Here is a 27752-nt window from a genome sequence, read left to right as displayed (position 1 = left end):
CGGCAAAATTCAGAGAAGTGCGACTTTGTGATATCTGGACTCAATATGCTGACCAATTTCAGTATAGCCAGAATATAGCCATTTTACCTTTTAATGTTGCTCAGATCAATGTACTTCTGCAAATCTGGGATTTCTATCATAACTATTATAAAAAACCAACACCATTATCACTGGACAGATGAGCATCTTCCCCAATGCATACACCTTGTCCTGACTTCCTACAAATCACTCTTAACAAAACTTGCCAAAGACTGTCACTGGCACCTCTCCTATTAGAGACTGTCACAAACACAGGCAACAATGTTGACATACAAACTTTGTTAAAAGATAGAAACACTAATACTCATGTTCCAATCAATTTTGGTCTTTATTGACAGCTGACATCTTGTTTTTCTTCAATTCTGTCAACCTTGCACACAAATGGCCCACCTCATTATAAAATTCTTAAGTCAGCTCATGGGTATATCTCAGTGTTTCCCAAATTATGGTCCGTGGCCTGGTAGCGGGCTGCAAAAATACCGGGCCTCAGTGTGGTTGCCGGGTTGTTCTGGGCTCCCAGAGTGCCCATGTGGCACTGGGTCCGCCAAGCCCTTGGCCGGCCTGGGCATAACCTGCAGCCCGATGTTCTGGCTCCGGGCAGAAATGTAGCTATCAGAGGTCGGGGGGGGGGGGGGGGGGAGGAGGGAGAGGGAGGAGAGGAGGAGAGCCGGCCACCAGAAGCAGCACTGGACAGGGGAATTGGGACGGGCTTTGGAGATTTGGGGCAGGGGGCAGCCAGCAGAAGTAGAGCTGGCCGGGGGGTAGGGGGCTGACGGGGAGGAGTAGGGGAGAAGCGGCTGCCGGAAGCAGGGCCTGCCTGGAGCATCAGAGCTGGCTGGGAGATATTGGGGGGGCCGGCAGAAGCAGGGCTGCCGGGGAGCGTGAGGTCAGGGGTGGGGAGCGCGAGGTTGGGGGTGGGGAGCTGGCTGGGAAAGATGGCGGGGGGGGAAGAGAGGGAGGAGGAAAAAAGAAGCGGCAGCCGGAAGCAGGGCTGGACGTGGGCAGCGGGGCTGGCTAAGGGAGATTGGGAGAAGTGGGGGAGAACTGGCTGTCCGGGAGGGGGTCAGGGGAAGTGGGGCTGGCCAGAGGCGCAGCGGGGGGAGCAGGAGGGCAGCAGGACTGACCCGGCCATACGTAGATCTCGGGGTGCTGCCCCTCCTCCCCCCCACAAAGCACGAGTGAGTCCAGCCTGGGGATTCTATTGTGCCCCCCCCTCCCTGAACCCTCTCGAGTAGTTGTGAACTGGCTGGCTAGTAGACACACTCATGCAGCCTGAGCACATTTACCAGCCAGGCAGTTTGAAACTACAAACTGATACATCTAGTAATAATAAACGTACCTAATGAGAAAATACCAGACATGTTATATGTCTGGTATTTTCTCAGTTTGTTTTTTGTGTTTATATTTTCGGGCTGCAAAAAACAGTACTAAAAAAAAAAAAGGTTCCAACTAAAGTAAAAGTTTAGGAAACCCTGGTCTAATCAGCTTTCTGTCGGTCTTATACTCCATTATCCAATCTATATTCTTTAACTTGCTGGCAAGAATATTGTGGGTGACCATATCAAAAGCTTTGCTAAAGCTGGCACTGGGGGCTTTGGGAAGACTAGAAACAACTTATTTGAATACTCATCATTTGATTAATGAATATGCAAATATGCAAATGAATGTTACCAGTCCTCCAAAAGTTCATGAATGGATTTACTGGTCCCTGTGTCAAAAAGTTTGGGAACCCCTAGTATAACTAATTGAGTATCACTGCTCTAGAACCTACACTCCAAACTTGAAATTTTCTGAAGATAGAAAGATTTCTTATATATTGTAGTAGACTGTATGATTTTACCAAATTCAGAGTGGTTTTATTTGAATAGATACGTTAAAACAATTACACAGATGTAGGTCAATGGATAGGTTAATAAAAGGCTGACTCAGAACTCTTGCCAGTTTGTATTGCCACAGTATTGACAATTCCTACAGCTTCAAAAATCATGACTCAGACCCTCCCCCCCCCCAAAAAAATAACATGATTAAAAAAACACCCTAGATTATTTTTATTTGCTTTCTAGATTTTGAGACTTTGGGTTTATGTTTTCCATCTTTTGTTTGCAACCAGGAAGGCTATGAGAAACTCCCCCCCCACCCACAACTCAGACACTTTTAAAAATAATAAAAGCTGACATTCTCATCTAAGTACAATACACCAACAGCTGATCCTAATATCACAAGACTTGCGATAAAATCATGATGAGTTGACAACACCATGTCACAAACTCAGTCCTGTTAAGTCTCTTGTTATGGCCAGAAGGATCCTATTTTTAATCTGCTTTATAAACTATTCCAGCATGGAATTTGCAGAGCTAACGAGATATTCTAAACTGCATCCATAGGCTATGGGCTATTTTTGTTAGGATTTCAATGGCAAATCGCTTTTGCTCTAGGTTACATCTCTGATCAGAGTCTACCAAGCCATCCAAATGACACTGGGCAACACTCTTGTATCTCTCTCTCTTGCCACAGGAACAAGTGTGCAGCGGCCCCAACTGCCACCCTCCACTCAGAGAACAGTAGATGGGTAGGGTTGCCAGGAGTCTGGCTTTGAACCGGACAGTCCAATATTTGAGCTCTCTGTTTGGGAAACAAATTGAGAAAACATAAATGTCTGGTATTTTCTAAATAAGATGTAATGTAGATTGTGATTTAGTGTCAAGTGTGTCCGGTATTTCTGTTGAAACAATCTGGCAACCCCATAAAGGGGTCAATGAAGAGCAAGGAGAAGCCAGAGCACTCCTCAGTTGACAGCAAGAAACAACCATCCAAGGGCAAGAAGCAGTCAGCAACAGAGGAACAACCCAGCCACAATAAATTTGTTACTCTTCTGTTCTGGTAATCAGAACATTTACTCACATTTATGATATTTATTCAATAGATAAGTTAGGAGATTAATTCATTTGCATAAACATGCCTGATTTAGCACCTTCAACATTAAGATTTGCTATTTCAAACTCCATTCTAAAGTAAATTAATCTTCATCGTCTTGTCCTCCAAAACTGGTAAAAAGTATCCCATTGTCACTGTACAGGCAGTCCCCAACTTACGCGGATCCGACTTATGTCGGATCCGCACTTACAAACGGGGCTTTCTCGCCCCGGAGTTCGAGGTAGCGGATTGCTACCTGCGAGCTCCGGGGCGAGAAAGCCCCGTTCGTAAGCTGCTCCGGTGCCCCTGGTCTCCTGGAGAACGTCTCCAGCAGACCAGGGGCACCGGGCGGGTTCCCGCGCTTCTGAGGCTTTGCCAGAGCAAAGCCTCAGAAGCACGGGGAACCGCCGCTGCTGCCGCTTCAGTCCGGGTGCCTGTGGTCTGCTGGGGACCGTCCCCAGCAGACCACAGGCACCGGGACTGAAGCTGCAGCCGCGGCGGGGTCCCGCGCCTCTGAGGCTTTGCCAGAGCAAAGCCTCAGAGGCGCGGCACCCCGCTGCCGCTGCGGCTCTGCTCCCCGTGTCCCTGGTCTGCTGGGGGGGGGCGCAGCTAGTGTGCCCCCCCACAGCAGACCAGGCTTTTGTTTTGGACCCTGGGGCAGAGCAGCTGGGGCGCTGCCGATTGGTCCTGCAGCGCCGCTCTGGGCACTACTGGACCAACCTGGCAGCAGCCCAGCTGCTCTGCCCCAGGTCCTGATTCAGCCGCTGCTGGTCATTTTCAGCAGTGGCTGAATCAGGATGCCTGTGGCAGAGCAGATGGGGTGCTGCTGGGTTGGTCCAGTAGCACCGAGGAGCGGCGCTACTGGAGCAACCCAGCAGCACCCCAGCTGCTCTGCCCCAGGCGTCCCCAAGTCAGCTTCTGCTGAAACTGACCAGCGCTGACTACAGGAAGCCCGAGGCAGAGTTGCTCTCCCCCGGGCTTCCTGGAATCAGCTGCTGATCAGTTTCAGCAGCAGCTGACTTGGGGACACCTGGGGTTCTTAAGTTGATTCTGTATGTAAGTCAGAACTGGCAGTCAGTTTCAGCAGCGGCTGAATCTGGATGCCAGTTCCTACTTACATACAGATTCAACTTAAGAACAAACCTACAGTCCCTATCTTGTACGTAACCCGGGGACTGCCTGTACTCGATAAGTAAAAATGGGACAGAATAACCTTAATGCCAGCAATATATTCCTCAATTGTATTTTTATATAATCAAAACCTCACAAAGTCAAAGATCTGAGGATTAATGGTTCCCCCCCCTTAACTATTATGTTACTTGTTTCAAGAGAAAAAAACAACATGTTAAATTAGGGCATTTTGGAGAGGCAAAAAGTTACAGATAAACCTTTTCACTGCGTTCTAACAACTTTTTAGGAGTTAGAATGGGGAAAAATGGTGTACACTATAAGTAGTCAAAACATTTTATTTTAAAAGGAGAACAAACTTGTACAAAACAAGCCAAAATACTTTTATCCCCCAGGTCAACCAGTTAAACTAATAAAATAATTTTAAATAAAAAATTGTGTTTTAAAAAAATATTTTTTCTAAGGAATAACACTTCTCAGGAATTTCAGGTTGAAGTTACTTATTAAAACTATAAACAGCGAAAAGGTTTTTCTTCACTGTGATCTATACATCTGAAACAACTGTTGTAAAGACAGGATATGCTTAGGTCAATTAAAAATACATCTTCTCAACTGATAACAATTTACTATATTCTACTCTCTTACCTGTAATGACCGATCCCTCAGATCCTGGACCATTTCCCAAAGAATGGAGCTCTGTTACGCTTAATGCTCCAGAACTATCATCACCAATAGATAGAGAAGTCCTGTATGTTTTCCATGACTTGTAGGAACTCTCTAGATAAGGGGTTTCTGAGATCATCCTCCTCTAAGAGGGCAAAGCTGGTTTTCCGTGTCCACCATTTAATCCTCATATCAAACTGCTAAAAAATAAACATATATATATTAAGATACTACACATATATTTAGAGTCTCTATGAACTGAATCAATTACATACAGCATATAAAATGCATGAATCCATAATATGTAGTAAAATATTTTGTACTAAAATGTTTTTTTCAGAAGTACCATGGAGAATGAAACACTGAAGAGATGGTAAAAATCCCCATAGGTTGCCACACAAAAGATGATTATGGCTAAGTAAGGTCGATGCTACCTTCTCTCTCTCCTACTATTGATAGCGGCAAATTACGTTTCTGTAGCAGACAAGCATTCCAGCCTGAATTTTGCTAGTTAAAAGGCAAATGTCTATGAATAAACCTACAAATTAAGAGTATGCATCAAAACACTTCAGTGATCAGTTTATCCACAGCTATTGTTTGATAAGAATCAGAAGACATGCATCAGGTGCTCTCTTCATCCCTCCCAAATTGGTTCAGTATGCCCTGTGATATCACAGGCATTACAACTTTGTCGTATGGAAGTATTGCTCACACTGGGTTCTGTGGCTCCGCTTCTGATCCACTCTCTTTCTCCTCTCTCCCAGTACCTCCTAAGGCCTGGGGCTAAGGCAGGCTCCCTACCTGCCCTGATTCCATGCCACTCAAAATGCTGGCGAGGTCCCTGCAGCCCTTATGTTCAAGGGCAGCCAGGGAAATTGAGAGCACTGACCTCGCCTGAGTGCCAGTTCCACATCTCCCAACTGGCCAGGAATCAGGACCAATGAGAGCTGCTGGGAACCATGACCAATGTGTGCTATGGGGACAACAACTTTTGGCGCACTCATGAGCCTAGGTGCTGCAGGAACCTGATGGCGGCTTCCAGGAGGTGCAGTAAGTGCTACCAGGACACTGCACCCTGAATCCCCTCCTGCTCCCACAACACCCTGCACCAGCCCAGCGTCTCCTCTGGCACCCAAACTCCCTCCCATAGCTCCCCCATGTATCTCCTCAATCTCCTGTTCCACCTTGGAGCTCCCCTTCTGCAACCCAAACTCCTCATCCCTGGCTCCATCCCAGTACCTGAACCCCCAGCCACAGCCCTCAGATCCCTCCTACACGCTAAGCCCCTCTCTCAACCCAATGAGAGTGAGTGTGGGAGGGCAAGTCTGCGGGAGAACGGTTGGAGCAAGTGTGTGTGTGTGTGGGGGGGGGGGGGAGAATTAGAGAAAGGGCACGGCAGGAGTGGGGCCTTGAAGGGGCACAGGTTCTCCCAAAAAAAGTTTAAATCCAAATGGGGGTCCTCAGTTTGCTATACTTTGAGAACCGACCTGTGGTATAAAAATCACCAGGAAATAACAAGCCACATTAATTCAGGATGCAAATATGCTGAAGTCAGTGAAGTTACCTTGGAATAATCTCACCACAATGTACGCAATACAGAATACAAATGCTTTCTAGAGCTAGTTTTAATTGACCTATTGCAATGTAGTTATACACTTCAAGAGAAATATATACTTTCTTTGAAGAACCTTTGTCCTCAGCAGTTTGAAGGAGGATGCGTTCTCAAGAAGAGAAAAATTTCACATTTTAAAATTTTCTTTAGTTGAATCTGCCAAAAAAGGAAACAATGGCACATATTGTGTAATGTTGCTACTCATTCCAAGAAGTACTGCTGCTAAAAGAAGCTATTCTTTAAGGCTGAAACTATACTTTTAGCTGCATTTTTTTCAACTGGTGTAAGAACACATACAAACGCAGAATGCCTATGCACTGAATGTGCCAGTTACAGAAAAGCTTTGACATTTACAAATACCATATTCTTATCAATTTTTACCTCTTCTAAGTTTGAGAACATTTTGATAGGACAGCAAATTAAGTTTTAACACATACCCAATGCTAAAATCATTTGCTTATTTGGCATTGTTTAAAGTTGCGAACAGAGGAAGTTACTCACCTTGATGCAATAATGACAGTTTTTCAAGATGTGTCCCCCCCATGGGTGCTCCACTGTAGGTGTCAGGCTCGTCCCAGGAATTTTGAGTAGCAGTAGTCAGCTGGAGCACGCATGCGTGGTAGACGTCTTGCGGCATTAATGCTGTTTTGCACACGTGTGCAGTCCAATTCCAGCCAGTTCTTGTCTACTTGAATACCTGAAAAAAATGGAAGTGAAGAACAAGAGACCCCGGAGTGGGGAGGAGGATGGATAGTGGAGCACCCATGGGGACACACATCTCAAAGAACCGTCATTACTGCACCAAGGTGAGTAACTTCCTCCTCTTCTTCAAGTGACGTCCCCTGGGGTGCTCCACTGTTCTGTTCTGGAATCATGCTTTAATTGCTGTTGAAAGCACTGCTGAGGCTAATGAGGAGTCCGCAGCCAAACGGTGCACAATCGCATAATGCTTCATGAAAGTTGCATTGGATGACAATGTGGCTGCATGACAGATGTCTCGGAGGGGAACTCCTCTAACAAAGGCTGGGGATTTAGCTACAGCTCTTGTGAAATGAGCTTTGATTTCTGTTGGAAGTGGCTTATTGCGTATAGAATAGCAAGTGGTGATGCATGAAACTATGAGCTTAGCAATGTCTTGAGATGATAGTGCTTCGCCCTTGGAGCGATCGGCTAAGGAGATCAGTAAGAGTTGCATCTTCTGGAAGGCTCGAGTGCTATTAATGCAAAAGGCAAGCGCTGTTAGTAAGTCGAGGGAGTGGAGGGTTGTCTCTCAAGGAGAGGTATAGGGCTTGGCATAAAAGGAAAGGAAGGTTCAAAATGTGGTTGTGTAACTAGGTTGAGGACCAGGTCCAGGCTCTAGGATGGAGGTGGAGGTCTGTGAAGCAGATTAAGGTTACTCAACCCCTTTAGGAACCTCTTTGTAGTTGGGTGGGCAAACACAGAGTTTCTGTCCATAGAATGCCAGAAGGCCATAATTGCCAGGAGGTGTACTTTGAAAGAGGCAATAGCTAGTTCTGAGTGTTTTAGGTGGAGGATGTATTCAAGGATTTGATGAGAGGGTGCTGCATATGAGTCAATGTGTGTGGTGGTGCACCAGGAGATGAACCTACACCACTTATGGAGGTAAGTAGAACAAGTGCTGTGCATCAAGACCTCAACCTGTGCAGAGCAGAGATCTTTAGATGTGCAGAACCAATTAGGAATCAAGATGTTAGGTGCAAGCTCCGGGGCTGAGGGCGTAGGAAGATGCCCCAGTCCTGGGTCAGTAGATCACGGAGTTCAGGAAGGGCATATGGTGGGTGCAGAGACATTTGGTGAAGAAAAGGAAACCAGGGCTGGCGAGCCCAGGAGGACGCTATGAGAATCACCGTGGCCCCATCTCGGTTTGATCTTCGAGGACCCTGGGAATAAGCACGATGGGAGGAAATGTGTATAAGAGGGGACCTTCGCCCCCAGCTGAGGAGAAAGGCATCTCCTAGGTATCCCTGACCAATGTCTGCTCTTGAACAGTAATATCAGCACTTTGTCTCCTACAGAAATACAAACAGATCTATTAGGGGAACGCCCCAGAGATGGAAAATATGTTGGAGTATATCCTGTCAAAGTTCTCACTTGTGATCCGGTACAAAATGTCTGCTCAGGGAATCTGTGGCAGCATTGATGATGACAGTAAATAAGATGCTATTAGAGTGATCTTGTTGTGAATGCACCAGTTCCAGAGGTGCACTGCTTCTGCACAAAGGGATTGGGACCAAGTGTCCCCTTGGTGATTTATATAGTACATTGTGGCAATATTGTCAGTGAGTATTTTGACCACGGTGCTGTGAATATGCATCTGGAAAGGTCTGCAGGCGTTGAAGACCATCCTCAGTCCCAGGATGTTTATGTGGAGAGCTGTTTCTCATAGGCTGTGTCTAGACTGCAGGGTTTTTTCGAAAAAAGTAGCCTTTTTTCGAAAAAACTTCACCTGCGTCTAGACTACAGCTGCGTTCTTCCGAAATTAAATCGAAAGAACGCGGCTTTTCTTTCGACGACGGTACTCCTCATTTCACGAGGAAGAACGCCTTTTTTTGAAAGTGCTCTTTCGAAAAAAGGCATTCTTGAATGCAAACAGGGCTTTTTCGAAAGAGCATCCAGACTGCCTGGGTGCTCTCTTTTGAAAAAGTGGCTTGCTTTTTCAAAAGTACTGCTTGCAGTCTAGACACTCTTTTTCGAAAAAGGCTTGCAGTCTAGACGTAGCCATAGTGATCATCATACTTGGACAGACATGCTGTCCATGTGGGCACCTTAGCACAAGGGAGGCATTTGTAGTGGGCAGAAGGTTGAGGCTGATGAAATGGCACTCCTGCAAAGAAATTGCATGGTTCGGTCCACCATCTGAGGGCAGTTCAACCATCAGATGGTGGGGTCATCCTTTTGTGGACTTTGTGCCTTGTCGGAGTAAGCAGACGCTATCCAGTGTTGAAGGTAGTGGAAGCATAGTCGTGGACTACATAGGTTGTGGCTGCCATGTGGCAAATCAGTTGTAGGCATGTACGTATCAGAACTGTAGAGCTTGTAGTAACCACTACAAAAAGGTCCTGGAACCTCTGGGTAGGTGAGTAAGCTCGTGTTGTGGAGGAGTCGAAGCGAGCTCCTATGAATCTCAAAGTTTGGGAGGGGTTGAGTGTGGATTTCTTGTTGATGATGTTCAGGCTGAGAGAATCAAAAGTTTCTCTGGCTATAATTCTCATATGGTGTGTTTCCACTGAGGACTGGCCTTTTATAAGGCAATCATCGAGACAGGGGAAAATAATGCACTGTCAACATAAGTGTGCTGCTACCACTGAATGGGTTTTTTAGAACACCCTGGCTACGTCTAGACTACATCCTTTTTCGGAAAAGGGATGTAAATTAGACGTATCGCAATTGCTAATGAAGCGAGGATTTAAATCTCCCGCGCTTCATTAGCATAAAAATGGCTGCCGCTTTTTTTCGGCACGGAGCTTTGCTGGAGAAAAGCGCCAGTCTAGATGCTGATCTTTCAGAAAATAAAGCCTTTTCCAAAAGATCCCTTATCCCTCTTGAAATACGTAGCCCCTGGGTGCAGAGGCAAGGCCGAAAGGGAGCACGCGATAATGGAAGTGCTTCATGCCTACTTTGAAATCAAAGAAACTACCTCTGGGCAGGGTGGATGGTGATATGAAAATAGGAATCCTGAACGTCAAGGGCTGCAAACCAATCCCCATTGTCTAGCACTGGGATTATAGATGCAAGAGTTATTTTGAACCTGACTCAAAAGATAATGATTGAGCTTCTGGAGATCAAGTATGGAGCTCCACCCTCCTGTTTTTTTCTGGGTGAGGAAATAGTGGGAGTAGAAGACTTTTCCCTTGAATTCATCCAGTACCCTCTCTACCGCTCCAACTGAAAGGAGTCAACAGACCCCCTGTTTTAACAGATCCTCGTAAGAAGGGTCCCTGCAGAGGGCTGGAATAGGTGGGGTGGTTTGAGGTAGAGATATGAAAGGGACAGTATAGCCAGATGAGACGATCTCCAGAACCCAATGATCGAACGTGACAGTGGACCAGTGATGGTAAAAAAGTCTTAGGTGGTGTTGGAAAATGGGAGCCATGTGATCATTCGAACTCGGAAGAGGGAGGGTTCGTAAGCCCTCAACCAAGAAGTCAAATTTGCTGTTTGTTCAATGGTTGATTAGAGGCACAGCTGGTCTGATTACGCCTTTTCTGGGCTCTCTGCCTTGCTCGTGGCTGATCATAAGAACGGCCGTACTGGGTCAGACCAAAGATCCATCTAGCACAGTATCCTGTCTGCCGACAGTGGCCAGCACCAGGTGCCCCAGAGAGTGTGGACAGAAGGCAATGATTAAGCGATTTGTCTCCTGCCAGCCCTCTCCAGCCTCTGACAAACAGAGGCCAAGGACACCATTTTATCCCCTGGCTAATAGCCTTTTATGGACCTAACCTCCATGAAATTATCTAGCTTCTCTTTAAAATCGATTATAGTCCTAGCCTTCACAGCCTCCTCCTGCAAGGAGTTCCACAGGTTGACCACACGCTGTGTGAAGAAGAACTTTCTTTTATTAGTTTTAAACCTGCTACCCATTCATTTCATTTGGTGTCCTCTAGTTCTTCTATTTAGGGAACTAATAAATAACTTTTCTTTATCGGCCCTCACCACACCGCTCATGATTTTATATACTTCTATCATATCCCTCCTCAGTCTCCTCTTTTCTAAACTGAAAAGTCTCAGTCGCTTTAACCTCTCCTCATATGGGACCCGTTCCAAACCCCTAATCATTTTAGTTGCCCTTTTCTGAACCCTTTCCAAGGCCAAAATATCTTTTTTGAGATGAGGAGCCCACATCTGTACACAGTATTCAAGATGTGGGCGTACCATAGTTTCTTACAGGGGGAGTAAGATATTCTGGGTCTTATTTTCTATCCCTTTCTTAATAATTCCTAGCATCCTATTTGCCTTTTTGACCGCCGCTGCACACTGTGTGAAAGTTTTCAGAGAACTGTCCACGATAACAACAAGATCTCTTTCCTGATTTGTCATAGCCAAATTAGCCCCCATCATACTGTACGTATAGTTGGGGTTATTTTTCCCCCGATGTGCATTACTTTACACTTATCCACATGAAATTTCATTTGCCATTTTGTTGCCCAATCACTCAGTTTGGTGAGATCTTTTTGAAGTTCTTTACAGTCTGCTTCTGTCTTGACTATTCTAAACAGTTTGGTATCATCTGCAAACTTTACCACCTCACTGCTTACCCCTTTCTCCAGATCATTTATGAATAAGTTAAACAGGATTGGTCCCAGGACTGACCCTTGGGGGACACCACCAGTTACCCTTCTCCATTCTGAAAATTTACCATTTATTCCTACCCTTTGTTTCCTGTCTTTTAACCAGTTCTCAATCCAGAAAAGAACCTTCCCTCTTATCCCATGGCCATGTAATTTACACAAGAGCCTTTGGTGAGGGACCTTATCAAAGGCTTTCTGAAAATCTAAGTATACTATATCTACTGGATCCCCCTTGTCCGCATGTTTGTTAACCCCTTCAAAGAACTCTAATAGATTAGTAAGGGTATGTCTACTCTACCCTCCTATTTTGAAATAGGAGGGTAATGTAGGCATACCGCAATTGCAAATGAAGTCTGGGATTTGAATTTCCCGGGCTTCATTTGCATAAGCCGGGCGCCGCCATTTTTAAATCCCAGCTGGTTCGAACCCCGTGCCGCGCGGCTACACGCGGCACGAACTAGGTAGTTCGAACTTGGAAGCCTAGAGGAGTAACGGTAGTTCGAACTTCAAAATTCAAAATCCTGTGCTTCATTTGCAATTGCGGTATGCCTACATTATCCCGCTAGTTCGAACTAGCGGGGTAGTGTAGACATACCCTAAGACAGGATTTCCCTCTTTACAGAAACCATGTTGACTTTTGTCCAACAAATTATGTTTTTCTACATGCTTCACAATTCTATTCTTTACTATTGTTTCGACTAATTTGCCCGGTACTGAAGTTAGACTTACCGGTCTATAATTGCCCGGATCACCTCTAGAGCCCTTTTTAAATATTGGTGTCACGTTGACTACCTTCCAGTCATTAGGTACGGAAGCCGATTTAAAGGATAGGTTACAAACCACAGATAATAGTTGAGCAATTTCCCATTTGAATTCTTTTAGAACCCTTGGATGAATGCTATCCAGTCCCAGAGATTTGTTAACATTAAGTTTTTCTATTTGTTTAAAAACCTCCTCTAATGACACTTCAATCGGGGACAGTTCCTCAGATTCACCACCCACAAAGGACAGTGCAGATTTGGGAATCTCCCCAACGTCCTCAGCCGTGAAGACTGAAGCAAAGAAATCATTTAGTTTCTCCACAATGGCTATATCGTCCTTGATTGCTCCTTTTATAGTTCGATCATCTAGGGGACCCACAGGTTTTTTAGCAGGCTTCCTGCTTCTAATGTACTTAAAAACATTTTGTTATTGCTTTGAGTTTTTGGCTAGCTGTTCCTCAAAATCTTTTTTTGCTTTTCTTATTACATTTTTACACTTGATTTGACAGTGTTTATGTTCCTTTCTATTTATCTCACTAGGATTGGACTTCCACTTCTTAAAGGATACCTTTTTGTCCCTCACTGCTTCTTTTATATAGTGGTTAAGCCATGCTGACTCTTCTTTAGGTGTCTTGCTATGTTTTTTAATTTGGGATATACATTTAAGTTGTGCCTCTATTATGGTGCCTTTAAAAAGTTTCCATGCAGCTTTCAGGGATTTGGCTCTAGTCATTATGCCTTTTAATTTCTGTTTAACTAACCTCCTCATTTTTGTGTAATTCCCCTTTTTGAAATTAAATGCCAGGTTGCTGGACTGCTGAGGTGTTCTTCCCACCACAGGAATGTTGAATGGAATGTTATTGTATTATGGTCACTATTCCCAAGCGGTCCTGTAACGGTTATTTCCTGGACCTGATCCTGCGCTCCACTCAGGACTAAATCAAGAAATGCCTCTCCCCTTGTGGGTTCCTGTACCAGCTACTCCAAGAAGCAGTCATTTAAGCCATTGAGAAATTTTATCTCTGCTTCTCTTCGTGAGGTGGCATGTATCCAGTCAATATGGGGGTAATTAAAACCCCCCATTATTATGGACTTCTTTATTTTGGTAGCCTCTCTAATCTCCTTCAGCATTTCAATGTCAGTATCGCTGTCCTGGTCAGGTGGTCGGTAATATATTCCTACTGCTAATTTCTTATTATTGGAGCATGGAATTACTATCCATAGCGATTCTATTGAACATGTTGATTCACTTAATATTTTTATTTCATTTGATTCTATATTATCTTTCACATACAGTGCCACTCCACCACCCACCCGGCCTGCTCTATCCTTTCGATAAATTTTATATCCCGGTATGATTGTGTCCCACAGATTTTTCTCATTCCACCAGGTTTCAGTGATGCCTATTGTGTCAATCTCCTCATTTAATACGAGGTACTCTAGTTCACCTATCTTATTAGTCAGACTCCTAGCATTTGTGTAGAAGCACTTTAAAAATTTGCCACTGCTTATTTGTCTACCCTTCCCTGATGCATTGGATTCCTTTATATGTGGTTGTTTGTCTGCTCTGGCCCATGGTTTGCCCTCTCCCCTTCTCTCTTTCTGACTACAGCTTAGAGAATCTCTATCAACGGATTCTCCTCTAAGAGAAGTCTCCCTCTGATTTACGTGCATCTCTGCACCAATCGGCTTTCCCCCATCTCTTAGTTTAAAAACTGCTCTACGGCCTTTTTAATGTTTAGTGATCGAAACCACTTTGTTGTTGTCTGCCATAGAAATAGTCGTGGCATCTCTGGTAAGGCATGTACCATTTACGCTGGTATGGAGGTGTGTACATACCAAGGGTACAGAGAAGAGCTTCTGTTCATCAAACAGGAGGTCTTTGACTTTGTTCTGCAGCTCCCACGGGACTCCTGGTTTACAGTCAAACTCCACATTGATATCAAAGCACCCCTCCCGTTCTCATTTAGATCCCTGAATAACTCTGGCTCATCTTACTTTCCACACTCCCTCATTCTGATCATAATGGATGATTAGGAATACATATTCTAATCCTCAAAGTATGCTTCAAGTTGGAGTATGTGTCCATAAATTAGCATGTTATTTGTTTTCCTCTAATTATGATCTGTATGACCTTGGGCAAGTTATTAAACTTCTCTTCTTCAGTTTCCCCATCCATGAAATGGAGAAATAATATCCACCTTTGTAATGCACTTTCAGGTCCACTGAAAATAGACATTACATAAGGACAAAGTATTTTTTAAATTGAGATTTTCTTCCCTGCTCTGCATGCCAGGAAAAAGTTTGGCTACTACTGTAGGGCTCTCTCTCTCCTCTTGAAAAACCCCTCTGTCCCCAGCCCTGTGGAACGGCATCAAGGAATTTGGTGATCTTAGCTCTTACTGTTTAGGAGGAGTTCTTGGACAAATGGACTTGCTGACAGATCACTCACACTCACACTCACACCCTCAAGAAAGGTGACAGACTGATGGCAGTATAACTGAGCTCTCAATATCAATTCAGGCTGTTCCATGTGAGTGAACCTCATTGAAGAGGGATGGGCTTAATAGAATAACTGAACAACCCTTTAAGAGTACTAATTGAGATTAATTGTAATTACTTAGATTAATATTAGAACTGGACAAAGATAACATTTATTTAAAATAGGGCTATGATGGACAATGACTATCAAGTATAAGGTCCCTGTAGATCTGAGGAATTTGAAGTGGTTATTTAGTAGTAAATGTCTCTGTGGTGCTGAAGGAGGGTCTTATTGTTCCCTCAACAATCAGCTCACTCATGATACAACTGGTCTTCAGTCTCCATAGAAGTACCTTTACAGCATTTTTTTTTTTTTTTGGTAACTGAAACAATCTGGTCAGTTTGCTGAGAAAAATAAAATTTGGTGTCCACCAGACTTAGAGATGATGTAAATAGATACGTACAAGACACAATAAATGGTTATAGTATGAGTAGCTCACATGCCCAAGAGGGCATAGTTATAACAAGAGATGCAACTAAGCAGCAGCAACAGAGTAAGGGTTGCAGAAACAGCACTATAGTCAGGACTGTGCTTAGAAACTTTAAACCTAAAGCTTTGAGACGAGAGGTCTATGTACTAAATAAATGTGGCAAGGATGATCATCACCATTATCAATAGACATGGATTTTATGACTATAGTCATGCATGTTCAGAATAGTATTTCCAAACTAAAAGAAACTCAGATGTGTTGTATATTTGAGGCATTGAAAAGACAGTACTTCTCTAAAGAAGCCAAATGGACTGCATTTATTTGGTATTAATGTCACTTATTTTCTGCCAATAGGAATTTTCTCCAGATTCCTTTGCATAACTCTGTGTAGCAATGCCTTCCAATTTAACATTATCTTGAATTTAATGTGCCGTTTACTACTACTTCTACGTCATTAACAAATATGTTAAATAAAACTAGGTCCAACACTGGTCCTTTGGGGACTACACTAGGCACACCTCACCTTTTACAGCATCAAGTATCATTACTCTAGTTCAGGAGTTCCCGACTTTTTGACACAGGGACCAGTAAATCCATTCACGAGCTTTTGGAGGACCAGTAACATTCATTTGCATATTCATTAAGCAACTGATGAATATTCAAATATGTTGTTTCTGGTCCTCCCAAAGCCCCCAGTGCCAGCTTTAGCAAAGCTTTTGATATGGTCACCCACAATATTCTTGCCATCAAGTTAAAGGAATATGGGTTGGATAAATGGACCGTAAGATGGATAGAAAGCTGGCTAGACCAGGGTTTCCCAAACTTTTTACTTTAGTTGGAACCCAGTTTTTTTTCAGTACCGAATTTTGCAGCCCAAAAATATAAACACATTAAAAAACGAATGAAAAATGAATAAATTTTCACTGTTTCTCCCAGCTGCATCCTCCACCCAGCCCGGGCCAGGGCTTGGGGACCCAGCACCGCACAGGCACTCCGGGCGAGGCAGGAACAGACTGGAGGTAGGGTATCTGACTAGGAGGGAGGGTGCAAGGAGGGGTAATGTTGCCAGGTGTCCAGTTTTGTACCGGATAGTCTGGTATTTGAGGCTTCTGTCCAGGAAATGAATTGAGAAAATACCAGACATATAAAATGTCTGGTATTTTTCTCATTTGGTAAGTTTTATTATTATTAGGCGTATCAGTTTGTAGTTGCAAACTGCCTGGCTGGTAGATGTGCTCATGCTGCATGAGTGTGTCTATCAGCCAGACAGTTTGCAGCTACTTGAGGGGTTTGGGGGGCGCCCCTGATTTGCTCCCCCCACACCCACTGCCCCTCCGGCCAGCCCCACTTCCCCCAACCCCCTCCCAATCAGTCGGTTCTCCCCTCCCGATCTCCCCCGGCTAGCCTGCCTGCCTGCGTGCGTGCGTCCAGTCCTGCTTCTGGCAGCTGGTTCTCCCCCTTCCCCCCCCCCCCCCCATCTTCCCTGGCCAGCCCTGCTACCCCCAACCTCATGCCCCTGGCAGCCCTGCTTTCCCTGACCCCTTCCCAGCCAGTGGGTTCTTCCCCGCTTCTCCTCCCGATCTCCCCCGGGCAGTCCAACCTTGCTTCCGGCCGGTTCTCCCCTCCCCACCTCTTTTCCGCTGGCCGGCCGATTTCCCCATCTCCCTGGCCAGCCCCATTGCCCCCGTACAGCCCTGCTTCCAGTGGCAGGTTCTCCCCTCCTCCCGACCTCCCCAGGCCAGTCCCGCTGCTCCCAAGCCTCTCTCCCCCAGCCCTGCTTCCTGGTGGCTAGTTCCCCCACCTGCACACACTTCCTCCCAGCCCAGCCCACTCCACTCCCCTCCCGGCCAGTCCTCCCCTCTACCCCCATCTGAGATCAAGAGTACATTTCTTTTAAACTCACCCTGTAACCCTAGCTATGCCTCTGCCGGGAGACTGGAATATCTGGCTGCACACTCTGCCCAGCCTGGTCGAGGGCTTGGGGGAACCGGTGCCAAATGGGCACTCCAGGAGCCTGGAACACCCCTGCAGCCACGCTGAGGCCCAGTATTTTTTTCCTGTGGCCCAGTACCGGGCCGTGGCCCAAAGTTTGGAAAACGCTGCTCTAGTTAATGTAATTCTTTTACAAATGAAATTCATAGAAAATATGATTGCAACCCCCTCATACATGGTCATGCAGTAAGAAGAGGAAGTAATAAGCCTTCTCCCTTTGCGTGGCCCATGTATGGGTAACTCAGTAATAGCAATACAGCCCTGGGAACTACAGGTAATGTTCTGCACAGAAATGACTCACAAGAAAGGAGTTGGGGAGTGGTAGGGAATTAAACAGATGTTCTGCCCCCACAGTCTGCCAGGCATAGAGCTGTCTCTATGAGACAGAGGCCACACAGCAGAAGTACTTGTTTGTACAGGTTGGACCTCCCTGGTCCAGCACCTTGGGACCTAACCAGTCCCAAAGGAGGGAGTTTGCCAGATCAGGGGAGGTCAGCCCCTCTGCTGACAGACTCTGAGTTCTCCCAGGTTCTGTCAGCAGATTGCTGGCTGCTGGGGCTCCATGGCCCTGAGCCAGGGCTCTCTGGACCAGCAACATCTGCACTTACAGTAGCCAGTTTCAAATTACAAGATCCCTCTCAAACTACCTGTTTCAAGGCATAAGATAATCACCAGGTAAAGATAATTTTTGCAAAATTGCAAGCATCATGAAAAAGTTTATTATTTCTCCTGAGGTACAGAACATTAGCCTATCAGTGAAAGGATTAAGTTTTTTTCTCCCCAGCCTGATAACTGCAGCAGATCAATTAGCATTACTTGGAGCTCTGTATGCCACCAAAATATTTGTATAGAAAATTGCATTCATTGTATACATTGCAAGCTTTCACAGAACGAGAATTCACTGTGGATAAAGTGAAATTTTAAAAAATTAGTTCCCCTTCTATGGCTGCTAGTTACATTGCTAAAAAATAAAACAGCTACCTAATATTTCTTTGTTTTCAATTAAATTTTTGTAAAATATTTTAGCAATAACTCAACCCAGCATTTAGGCAGGTCATAATCTCAATCTCACTCACACACTCACACACTTTAATTCCATTATTCTCTCTTCTACCTGCCCCCAATCCAAAACACATTAACTCTATATTAAAAGAACACCAAAGCTTCAAAATCAAGTACATGAAAACAAGGAAAAGCCAGAATTTAGATTGCTCGTGCACTGTGAAAGTCTTTAATGAGGTCTCACACTAGTTTTTCCAATAGGATGAACAATCAACTCAGAAAATAGGGGTCTTTAGAATTCACAGTGAAGCTTGATCTGCAGGACTAGTTACATTTAACTAGATACAGGAGAATCTTTACTTAAGGGGATGCAGGTAATTTCTGGCCTATGGGTAAAAGGGACAAAGATAATCCCCAAACACTTTCTGAGAAGTGTCAGCAGCTTCTCTATGTAATATTTTAGGACGGGCAGGAATAGGGGAAGAGATGGCTGATGTGGTCCACCCTGCATCCCTGAGAGGCTGTCTAATCCTGAGGATCCAGAACATTGTTTGAGGCTATTGCTATGGTAGTGGTAACACTGACCCGATTTTAGATTAAAATATTCATGTTCAGTTACGATTTTGGCATGCATACTGAAAACAAAATTGCTGACACAACAAAATAGACAGAAAAAACATAGGAATACAGCTGTTCTTCCAGGGTTTGAAATACTTTTGATAAACCATAGACAGGTTTTGTCACAAACCTTGCTGATTTACTGGGAACCTAAGGTCTTCCAGGAACCCTGCTCTGAGGGAACTGTGCCAAAATGACTGCCCTGGGAACCTCTATACTTCCTGACTCTAAGGAGAGCTAGCTCCTTGATTCTCACACTCATCCAATCCAGAGCAGTATTTCATGGGATTATGGGGGCCAACAGGATTGCCAGGCCTCTGGGCAGCGTGAGAGAGAGGATTGGGTCCGCACTTCTGGAAAGGCTGGGACCTCAGGCAGAAGGGGACAGGCTGGGGCAGCCAATACTGCCCAGACTGTGCTGCAAACCCTCTCCCAACCATCTGAGCTGCGTCGCATGCTCCAAAGCACTGCACAGCACTCCAGCAGTGATTTAAAGGGCCCAGGGCTCCACCCTCTGCCAAAAATCAATGGGCCCAAGGGTAATTGTCACCTTTACACAATAAGCGGGCCTGCACAAGACAGAGAACAGGCGCTCCGTTGGCTATGTCCCCAACCCTCTCAAGCAACCACATGCAACAACTCCTGCAGTTACTTACACTGAAAAGGAAGTAGAAAAGAAATGAGCTTTCAGTATCTGGAGTCAAGGTTCCTTCACTACTGACCAATAGCAGGTGTCCACAGACCTTCAGAGAGTAGAAAACTCATTATAGCTTCAAACTCTTGGATGCCATACATATTTCTACCACTAAAAGTCTCAAATACAATTGAAGTCCTTTGCATAAGAGAATCGTGATTTACTCTGAGATGTCATTCTGTACTGGAAACTTTAGCTTAGAACTATCATGTGTCTCAAACAGAGTTCAACAGCTTGGCAGAGTGCATCAATAACCCATGAGATTTTTTTTTTTTTTTTTAAAGGACACAACAAGACCCTAGAGCCGTGGTCGCCAACAGGTCGAACGCGATCAACTGGTCGATCGCAAGGCGTCCTGTCCGCCCTGTCCCCATTTCCCTCCCACCCCTGAGAAGCCCCACTACCTACCTCAAGTGAAAATGGAGGTAGTATCTGCTTCCCAGTGATGGATAGAAGTCCTGCAACTCAGCGCCACTTCTGGCGATTCTGGAAGTGCGCTAGCTGCTCTGCCGGGTGTACTGCGGGAGGGAGCATTGGCTCCTGCACCGCACAGGAGGGGTGAGTCAGCCCCAGGGGAGGTGTGCGCAGGGCTTTCCAGTGTGCGCGCAGGGTCAGTCCCTGGGTAGGTACGCGTGGGGCTTCCCTGCGCTGCAGGGCTCGTCCCCGGGGCAGGCACGCGCTCGTGTCACTCGGGAGGGGAGGGGGGGTAAGGGGGATCCTGGGAGGAGGCAGATGCAGGGGACTCTCTGCCTCCACGGGCTCCTCACTCCCCAGACCCCACTCCCCAGCCACAGAACGCTGTCCCCACTCCCCAGCCACAGAACGCTGTCCCCACTCCCGTTCTCAGCTGCAGAAACCTGTCCCCACTAGTACTCTGTCCACTGCTGCAGAACCCTGTCCTCTGCCCTCCCAGAACCCTGTTCCCTCTTCCCTGTCCCCAGCTGCAGAACTCTGTCCCCACAAAATGTATAATTATAAATGCTTCATTTTAGATTTAAATATCATGAATAAAAAACAGACCATTTATTTCATAACTATAAAAACATTTTAATATTATATATCACATAATTTAAAAATAAACTGTTTATCAGAGTGTGTAAGTAAGGGCTGGGGATAGCAAGTGACGGACAGGAGGATAATAGAGGGCGAGGCTTCAAGGAAGGGGCGGGGCGGTAGATCTTTGCCTATTCTGAGATTTAAAAAGTTATCTTGGGTGTAAAAAGGTTGGAGACCACTACCCTAGAAGACCTGGAAAACAGGAACTCAATTGTAAATGATTTTCCTGCTACATGTTGAAAAACAACAGTAAATTAAACCAGAAGATCATGGATATTTTAAAACATGACTACATAGTTTATAAAACAAAGGATAGATTCCCTTTGCCTCTCCACATGAGAATTTTTTTTCACTAGATGTATAGACCTCCAAGTAATTAATATCACGGCTGAAGTGTCTAAAATCTTAGAATAGCTAAGCTTTCAGGAGCTGAGCACACAGGACCACATCCTGATTTAGGATATAAAAAAAAAAATCCTGGTTTGGAGTTACCAGATGTGATAAGACATTCAGCTTGCTTTTGGATTGTCCAGTACCATCCCCTACAGCAACAAGAACCGGTTTTGACTTGGTCAACAAGGTGCTGTATGATTTATGCAATCTTTGTCTTGGCGCTCCAGGGAGTAGCCATACAGGTCTATCGCCAACTAGCCGAGCCTGCCTGCAAGCATTCTTACTTTCCGCTTTCGTACACAACAGAGAAAAAACCTGTTCTTTCTAGACTGTTTGAATAAAATCTTGCGGGTCACTTGTGCGAGCTGGTATCATCCAGTCATGGAGCCTGGAGGAAGGGGCTTAAGTGACACTGTGTGGACTCACATCATGCACGGTAGATGCTGAAGTTGTTCCTATAATTAAGAATAAAGGGATTTGACTTCCATTTTAATAGTACATTTTTCATTAACTCTTACTAAGTCAGAATATTTTGGTGGGAGTCCTTCAAGCAGTTGTGCTAGAGAGCCAGAAGTCTGATGCTCAAAGACTGATGTCATTAGAGTTAGAAACATTGTATTTGGTCATTTAATCCACTTGCCTCCTCACTTAAAAATTCAGCATTGTTTGAAAAAAATGTAACTACAATATATATTATCCAATGCCTTCTCCATAACAATATTTAGATCACCCATGATACTTTTGAACAGCACTTTAAAACTGACAAGACACAAGTATTTGCAAAAAGCAGAAATTCATCACTGTGGTCACTGAGGATTTTGTGAAAACAAACAGGGGCACCAGACCAAAAGAAAAGTACCTTAAACTTTCCAATCTTCTTTCAAGCAGTGCTCAAATTATTCCCAATTCATTCTTTTAACTTCTCTAAGAAAAGAGTTAGCTTTCTAAAATTTTTTGGAATCATGAAAGAGCAGTAGACTAACTTCTTTATGTATGGGGGAGTGCACTGGAAACTTATTTCCCCAGCACCAAGATCAGATACTATTTAACTTATTTAACGGAGGAGGGGGGGGGCGCGAAGAGAGGGCGAGGAGCAGGCTTCAGCCTGACACCTGCCAGGCTGCAACTTTGAGACAAGGGCCAAAAGGTGCAAGGGTCACAGGGAAGTGTCCCACACAACTGGGGCAGGCAAAGGGAGAGAAAGAGGGCAAGAAATGGCTGCTGCCAGAGGATTCCTGGGTCAGGAACCAGAGTAGCGGGAAGGCCTGGTTCTCCTTCCTTGCCACACCACACCTTGCCACATGGAGTGTGGCTTTCAGACTACAGTTTGCCCTGAGGAAAGAAGCTAGACTTTGGGGCAGCCGTTGGCCACTACAGCAGGTATGAGTTCAGAAGGCAATGCACTACAACAAACTAATTCCTGATGTGACGAGCAGGAGGCGCCATAGCAGTGAGTCGGTCCTGTAACAACCCACTTTAACTTTGTAAATAACTCTTTCTTCCTTTTCCTATTTAATAAAGCTTTAGATGACTTATTATAGGATTGGTTACAAACATCTTTGGTGTGAGATCTGAAGCGTCATAGACCTGGGGTAAGCCACAGGACAGGGAATAACCTGATTTATGGTGTAAGGAGCCATTACCACAAAGATGGGTGTACCTAGGGGACAAGACGGATCAGAATACCCCAGGGGACTGTCTGTGACTCCACGTCAAGGCTGCAATAGCAACTAAGGAATTTACATTTGATAACTGGTTGCTGAAATCTAGGTATAGAATTCTCAACTTGAGGTTTCTACCCTGGTTCTTAACAGTCTGCCCTGAGGTAGTAGGATTATTTCTCAATTTCTACATGAAATTGAAACAGCTGGCTTGAGACAAGTGTACCCATACCATTTTCTGTAGCTGTGACCCTATTCTTCCAGCAATCAGTACCCTCTGATGCTCACTCTTCTCCAGTTCAGGTACAATACATTGAGAATTGGAGGACAGTGAGCAATGCAAACCGTTAAGAACGAGGGTAGAAACTTCACGTTCTCAATGTACCACCATCTACAGGATGCCCCTCCCCTACTGGCCTTTTCAATTCTACTAGTTTTCTCATTTCCCCTCTCCATATGTACATTTTCTGATTCTGCCTCTTCTCTCCAATGATGTTTCAGGTTCCTAGCCCCTAATAATGCCCCCAACACTCAAGTTCCTCCAAAACTAGAGCCAACTTCAAGTGATTGTACTTGATTAAATAAAACCTCTTGTTCTAAAATCCCCAGTTTACCTTAGCAATAATACCCTCGTCATTAACATTTTTAAAATTCAAAATTGTATATAAACATGCTTCTGCACACACCTACTAGATCAGGACCAGCACATTAGTTAGGCAGCTGAATGCTTATCTTTCCCTGATTCATGAATCATTGTGTGGCTCAAGTGGGAGACAGGAGTCCAAACACCCAGAGGGAGATAGAAATGAGCACACTCAGAGAAAGAAAGAAACAGGCAACTAGAGAACTTTTACTGAAACAATGTAGGCAGAGTGAGTTTAGGCATCTTCAGGTTCCCGTGGGAGTTTTCTGAATCACAGTAGAGTCTACGTCTGGAATTAGCCGTCCAAGTCTGAAGTTTAGGCACCAAGGCACTTTTGTGAATCCAGGCCAATGAGACTATTCAAGCACGTGCATAATATTACATAGCTAAGTCTTGAGGGATCAAGCTCTTCAATGGCATATAAAATCTGCAGTTCAGTGGTGATTGAAATTATAAAGAGTTTACCAACAGTATAATCACTTAAAATATGAAAAAGTAAACCCTTTGTGACACCAAGGCCTAGACTAACACTAACCAGCAAAAGGCTACTGCCCTTTAAGAGCAGCTCCTGTCTCAGACCTGACAAGTTCACTAAACCTAATACACCATTTTCTATTTGAATCTCTTCTTTTGTAAAATAAGATTATTTTTCTGTACTACCCTCTAACTGACGAGCTGTGCAGAATACAGGAGCAGTGGACTAAGGTAAAACTTGTAAACTACATTACACTGCTTTTTTGGGGTCAGAGAAATCCAAAATCCCTCTAAGTATCCACTGGTCAGGGGCCTGATACGAAAGGGGGATACTGTTAAGGGACTGGGACACATCTACTGTCAATCTGCAGGGCAAAGGCAGGGCTGGTATAGCTCACAAGAGAGTGGATGAATGGCAGATATGTCTCAGACACCACAAGCCTAACTCCCACAGAGAAAGCAAGCATCACACCCTCCAATTTTGCTATGCTGGTAAAAAATGTACATCTTATACAGTTTGTTTTCGTTACATTTGCTCAAAATATGTTCAAATGGCACTGAATATACATATTTGACAATTACAAAGTATATTCATCAGTCTCAGAGGCAATGACACAAAATATACTATGAAAACAAACATATTTGATTATTTCCCATTACCTATGTGTAGTAGGGATGTTAAATTTCAAGTAATTGACTAATCAAATAGTCGAGGCAATTTGCATCGACTATTCAATAGGGCACCTCCTCCTTTGAAGAGTAGCAACAGACCTAGAGCTGTTACTACACTTCAAAGGGGAAAGCACTGCAAGGAACACGGGGACAGAAGGTCAGTCCCCTACTGCCCTGTGCTCCTGACAGTATTTCAAAGCAGCAGCAGCCGAGCATCAGGATCCGTGAGGTGTTTCAAAGTGGCAGTGCCGCACGGATCCCAGGGTCAGCGGGGGAGTCCCCAGCTGATCCCGGGCTCCACACAGCACTGCTGCTTTGAAACACCATGTGCAGCCTGGGGACACCCCAGCTGGTCCCAGGCTGCACACGGTGTTTCAAAGCGGCATCGCCACATGGAGCCCAGGGTCTGGCTCCAGACTCCACACAGCACTGCCATTTTGAAGCACCCCCACCACTTCTCCCCCCTTGCTGCCTCTTTCTGATAGAAGCAGCAAGGGGGGGAGGGTCAGGAAGTGACTAGTGTGTCAATTATCCGATAAGCATTTGTTTATCAGATAGTTGACTAGTCGTTCACATCCCTAAGGTGTACTGTCTCAGCTTTGCCTCCCACTGATCCAGAAGGGGAAACACTGCCTAAGGACCCTGGCGGGCAGTGCCAGAGCAACCCAATCCCACCCACAGAAAGTAGAAGGGCGGGGCTGGAAGTATAAAAGCAGGAATTCAGAGCTCAGTTGGAGCTCAGCAGCAGAGCAAACCAGATGCACTGCCAGAGTCCCCAAGGAGGAAGGTGAGGCCACCCCATCCTAGGAGGGAAGACCAGGGCTGCTGCCGGGACCCAAAGACTGGCCTGGGCCACCTCGTTCATTGCTCGGGCCAGAAGACTGGCCTCAAAAGCCAGGGCTCCTGCCAGACCAAGAAGATTGGGCAGCGCCGCCAGAGCCCATAGACACCCTGCCAGCACCAGCATCCAAGGTGGACCACAAGAAGCAGACTCGAAGCCAAGTAGGCCCACAGGGAGAACTGGGAAGTGCCCAGGGACAGCCGACACTATCAGCTGAGGAAATGGAGGTCAATTGGGCATCGTGTTGCAATCAGGATCCTCACCGACCTAGTGACCTGATCGGTGTGTTCCAAGGCCCTGGGTTGGGATGCAGTGGAATAGGAAGGTCTGTGTCTCCACCTGCCACTCCTCACTCTGGGTGGCAGTCTCCCTCCCGCCCGCCGCCCCCCCCCCCCCCCCGTTGGGGTAAACCCCTGCGCTTGTTGGCTCTCCACCCGAGAAAAGAGAACCAATCTCCGCTCAGACTGCAGCCAGGCCTGAGCCCTTAAACTGCTTACACTATTGTTTGTAAAATGTTTGTTTGTTGCCCTCCCCTGCCCAAGAGCATGGCTTTATAAAGTCCTGTTAAGCCTCTGAACTACTATATTGTTTATCTGTTGCCCCGCCCTGACTCTGGGCATGGCCTTATAAACTGCTGCTCAGCCGACAAAGAGGTTTGAGCCCATAACTGTTTGCAGACTCCACCCAGACCAGGGCCAGGTTACTGAACTACTGCTCCGCCTTCATTTTATTGTTTGCCCTGCCCTGAGCAAGAGTTGTGCCCATGAACTGTGACTCTGCCAACACATTGGCCAGAGCCCCAAGACTGCTGATAACCTCACCCTGAGCTAGGGCCAGGACACTGGATTGCTATTTTGCCAGGCCAAAGCCCAGAACTCAGACTGTGACTGGGCTCCCTAGGCCTACTAACTGGTCAGTACGCCGTGTAGTGAGGCAGCGTGGCCTCTATCCAGTCAGCGACCAGTGCACTATGTTTACTACATTGTTACATATACTCTAGATCAGTGTTTCTCAACGTTTTTATAAAGTACTCCTTTAAAAAAAAAAAAAAAGTTAAGTCCTTCCAGTACCTAAAGTTTTCAGACACACACGCTTTTTTCAGCCATGGCAAAACATTTGTTTAAACAACTTAATCGTAGCTGGGCAGGTGATGAAATTTTTGGGTGTAAAAAGTACAAAAAGTAATAAAATGCTGTAAAACTTAACACAAAAATTCAGTTTTCTCCAAATTTCACTGGTGTTGATTTACCCCCCCAGACTTCTCTCGAGTACTCCTAAAGGTACTCGTACCACTGGTTGAGAAACACTGTTCTAGATGGAGTATTAGTCTGAAAGACATTAGAACTGCAAGATGTACAGATGACACAAAGTGTCTTGGTTATTCTTACTGAAAACAGGAATGATACAGTGCTGAGAGAGAGACAGAGAATGTGTTGATTTTGCTGATTTTAAAAATTCCAGATAATTAATTTTGTTTACTTAATCTAGGATTCAGAATATTTTTCAACTTGCTTCTTATTCACCCACTATAATACTGCATACCAATAAAACACTTTTCAGGTCATATACACTTGCACAGATATCTAAAAAAATTGCCTAAAACTAAATCTGAATGGAGGTGTACACTTCCTGCTTTGACTTGCAAGTAACTATTTTCAGCAGCACTGGATGTACAATATAATGCAGAGATTCTTTGTTGAGGTCCTGAATCATTTATTCTCAGAACCAAGAACTCTTGATGCTATAAAAAATTTTTAAAAACTGTTACAACATTACTTTTTTACTTCTAAATTATGAATAAAATGAAAATTACACTTTACAGCTGTACAAAGACAAATCCTTTCCTGCTAAACAAGTTTACAATATGAAGGCTTTGTGGGTATACCTATTATGTCTACTTGATTGCAGCCATTTTCACTAACATGTAGGGAAAATTGCTTAGGAAGATGATCATGGTGGGACCCCCCCGAAATTCAATAGCTGCTGTAGTTCCTATATTTAAATGCCTCCCCCAATCTTTAGTCAACAGCATACACTCCGCTCACAACTAACTTGTCAAGAAACAACTCCATTAATAGAAACTTTTACAATCTTTCTTGAACATCTAACTTCAGACCTCAGAACATCTGAATGCATTTGTGTAAGAAAGGTTTCAGTTCATACTGGTGGACCAAAATACGTTTCACTATGGTACTTAGCTACAAAATACTGCATCATAATTGTATTCTCAAATAGCTGTTAATGATTTATGGATTTTCCCAGATAATTGTTTATTTAGATAGTAAAATTGTAGGAGTGTGGAAACC

At 44.9% G+C, this 27752-nt stretch overlaps 1 protein-coding gene across 1 annotated transcript in view; it reads right to left on the bottom strand.

Moving 5' to 3' along the window:
- Positions 1-27752, bottom strand: part of PPARA (peroxisome proliferator activated receptor alpha) — a 62166-nt gene that overhangs the window by 24881 nt on the left and 9533 nt on the right. Inside the window, 4 exon segments of the mRNA XM_089770467.1 lie at positions 4726-4817; positions 4819-4893; positions 4895-4943; positions 19669-19755. Of these exon segments, the coding sequence (XP_089626593.1) occupies positions 4726-4817; positions 4819-4893; positions 4895-4923 (196 nt within the window). The 5' untranslated portion in view covers positions 4924-4943; positions 19669-19755.

This window comes from Pelodiscus sinensis, chromosome 1, assembly GCF_052426305.1.
Source record: "Pelodiscus sinensis isolate ZL-2025 chromosome 1, ASM5242630v1, whole genome shotgun sequence".
Lineage (NCBI taxonomy): Eukaryota > Metazoa > Chordata > Testudines > Trionychidae > Pelodiscus > Pelodiscus sinensis.
The sequence above is the reverse complement of the archived record's forward strand: the minus strand, read 5'-3'. Positions and strand labels throughout refer to the sequence as shown.